The 2,681-nt window shown below is 51.3% G+C and overlaps 2 protein-coding genes across 2 annotated transcripts in view; both read left to right on the top strand.

Moving 5' to 3' along the window:
* The window catches only part of LOC104981060 (phospholipase A2, membrane associated), a 10,677-nt gene extending 8,336 nt beyond the window's left edge, over positions 1-2,341 (top strand). Inside the window, exon 4 of the mRNA XM_010829947.1 lies at positions 1,870-2,341. Coding sequence (XP_010828249.1) covers positions 1,870-2,012 — 143 coding nt within the window. The 3' untranslated portion in view covers positions 2,013-2,341. The remainder of the gene's footprint in view (positions 1-1,869) is intronic.
* Positions 1-2,681, top strand: part of LOC104981225 — a 78,979-nt gene that overhangs the window by 5,596 nt on the left and 70,702 nt on the right. The gene's annotated exons all lie outside the window — the stretch shown is intronic.

Below are 2,681 nucleotides of genomic sequence, written 5' to 3'. Positions count from 1 at the left end.
TACGATGGACTGTTTGGATCTCCTTGCAGTCCAAGGGACTCTCAAGAGTCTTCTCCAACACCACAATTCAAAAGCATCAATTCTTTGGTGCTCAGCTTTCTTTATGGTCCAATACTCACATCCATACATGACCACTGGAAAAACCATAGCTTTGACTAGATGGACCTTTGTTGACAAAGTAATGTCTCTCCTTTTCAATATGCTGTCTAGATTGGTCATAAGTTTCGACAGTCCTTAAGGAAATGAGTTAAAACCCAAAATTGCATTTCAGAGGCTCTTGCCAAGTGTGGAAAGAGATACATAGAAGGGGGAGCCAGGAAAAGGCCATTGCCATCGTGCAGAAAAGAGACGGGAGAACTTGACCTATAGCTATGGCGGTCAGGATGGAAGAGGTGGAAAGTCCTGTCAAAATAGCTTTGAGATAGAATCAGTGCAGCTTGGTGGTTGATTGGGCAGGGTTCCTGGGAGTTGTTGGTTGGCTGTAGTACTGCATTGGTGGTATAACTGAGGAGGGCCTGGTAGGAGAGGGCAGGAGCAGTTCCACGGGGAGCATGTTGAGTTTGGAAGCTTCCAGAACATCCAGGGAGATGGGCAGCAGGCTGCTTGTGAAAAAACTCACAGCTCAAGGGACGGTCTGGACACAGATGCAGGAGGCGGCCGCAGAGAGAGGAGAGTTGGAGGTACCCACTCATTTGGTGTTTAAAGGCCGAGAAAGGAGACAGAGGAGGGACAGTCAGAGAAGGAAGGGGGGAGACAAGAAGGCCGAGGAGTGGGCCAGGAAGAGAGGATTAACAGCAGCGGGTTTAACAGAGGGGTCCTCTAGGATGAGGGCTGACCTGGCTTCTTGGGTTTAGAGGCAGAACGACCACTGAGGACCTCAGTGGGAGTTGTTTCCATGGATCTGTGAGGGCAAAGCCAGATTAGAGCGGGTTGGAAGGTGGGTGGGAAGTGAAGAGAGGTCATGAGTGTAGACAAAGTTCTGGAGCAAGTTTGGCTGTGGAGGGGAGGAGAGAGATGGGTGGTGGCTGGAAGGAATTGCCTAGTGCCCCAGACCTACTGACCCATGAGTGAGATTTTGAAAACCCACGGACTATTCCTCAACAGCCTGAGGTCTCTAAGATCAGAAATCATGTCTTCCCATCATGACCTTCCACAGGGCTCTGTGGCTTTAGCAGGCTCTGGGTGTCAAGCAACAAGATGCCCACCTAACAGAGGCTCAGAGAGTGAGGAAGTCTGACTCTCCTGTAACAGAGTCTGGGAGAGGGCAGTGCCAGGGCGGGGGCAGCTTCTCAGCTGTGTTGCCAGGGATCCAGTCCTTTCCCAACCTTCTGCTCTGCCACACTGGCTGTGTGATTCCAAGGCACAGTCTAGGGCTCCAAGAGTCATGGCTTTCCTTTTGCACATCTTTCTTTTTGAGAGAGGAAATTCATCCTTCCTAGAAGTGTCCAGCAGACTTTCCCTTGTGGCTCATTGGTCAGGGCAAGAGCACATGCTCCCCAGACACTCATCACTACAGAGGAAACAGGGATGACCATGACTGGCTTACACCCATCAAGACCCATTCCCAGACCCCAGGGGCCAGGGGCTATGCACCTGAACACATCTGCTGGGGAGAAGAAAGAGACAGTGTCTAACAGCAAGGCTTTTCACAGCATCCCAGTGCATGACTTCTGGTGTCCCCACGAGATGGGGTGTGGGCTTCCTGAGGGCAGGAGTTCTGTCTCCCCATCAGTCAGAAATACCTGGACATCCGTGCTTGTTCCAGACTAGAAACCCTGGGAGAACAGGAGCTGTCTTTCCCCCAAGAATTCCCATAAAGATCCATGGACTACTAATGAACATCATTCCGTTTATTTATTGTGATTTCAGAGGATGCGGATGACTGCAAGAGTCAAGTGTGTCAGTGTGATAAGATCGCTGCCAATTGCTTCGCAGCAAACCTAAAGACCTACAACAAGACGCTCCGCTTCTACAAAAAGTTTCGGTGCCGAGGGGCTGCCCCTGCGTGCTGAGGGCCCCTCGTCCTGGAAGCCTTACCGCCAGATGCTCTTTCCTTCCCTAGGCCCACTCCCTACCCTAGCCATGTTCCCTGGCACATGAAGGAATGCCCCTCTCCCACCCTAGAGTCCAGCCAGGAGTCCTTCTCTCCCCAGACAGAAAGCTTCTATCCAGAATGAGAAGCTCAACGTCTGGGTGTGTCTACCGGCCCCTTTCCTCTGCTTCTTTGGACGGCAGGATTTCCCCTCATTTTCCACTCTTCTTCAAGTCTAAAGTCATGTTTAACTGCACAGTTACACCCCTGGCTGGCTCTTCTGAATAAAGCAGTTCACTTGGCAAACTATGTGCCCATGTGTGTGTGTGTGTATATGTGCTCATGCACACCTGGGCGTAGGCATTCACACACTGCCCCAGGCCCTTCTAGTGTGAGAACACACTAGTACTCGTATGGTAGTACAAGTGGAAGGACTTGAAAACACAAGCTTCAGTGTCAGACTGCCCAAGTCAGAGCCCCACCACCGCCACTTCCCTGAGCCTTAGCAACCTCGTCTAAGTAGCGGTCACTTCGGTACCCAGTGCACAGGCTTGCTGGAGAAGTAAAAGGGATAACGGATAAGCACTGGGCCTGACATGCCTGCCTCTGTCATTATCACAAGCAAAACCCAGCCTTCCTCCTTTCCTAC

Source organism: Bison bison, unplaced genomic scaffold, assembly GCF_000754665.1.
Source record: "Bison bison bison isolate TAMUID 2011002044 unplaced genomic scaffold, Bison_UMD1.0 scf7180017864516, whole genome shotgun sequence".
Taxonomy (NCBI): Eukaryota; Metazoa; Chordata; class Mammalia; order Artiodactyla; family Bovidae; genus Bison; species Bison bison.
The sequence above is the reverse complement of the archived record's forward strand: the minus strand, read 5'-3'. Positions and strand labels throughout refer to the sequence as shown.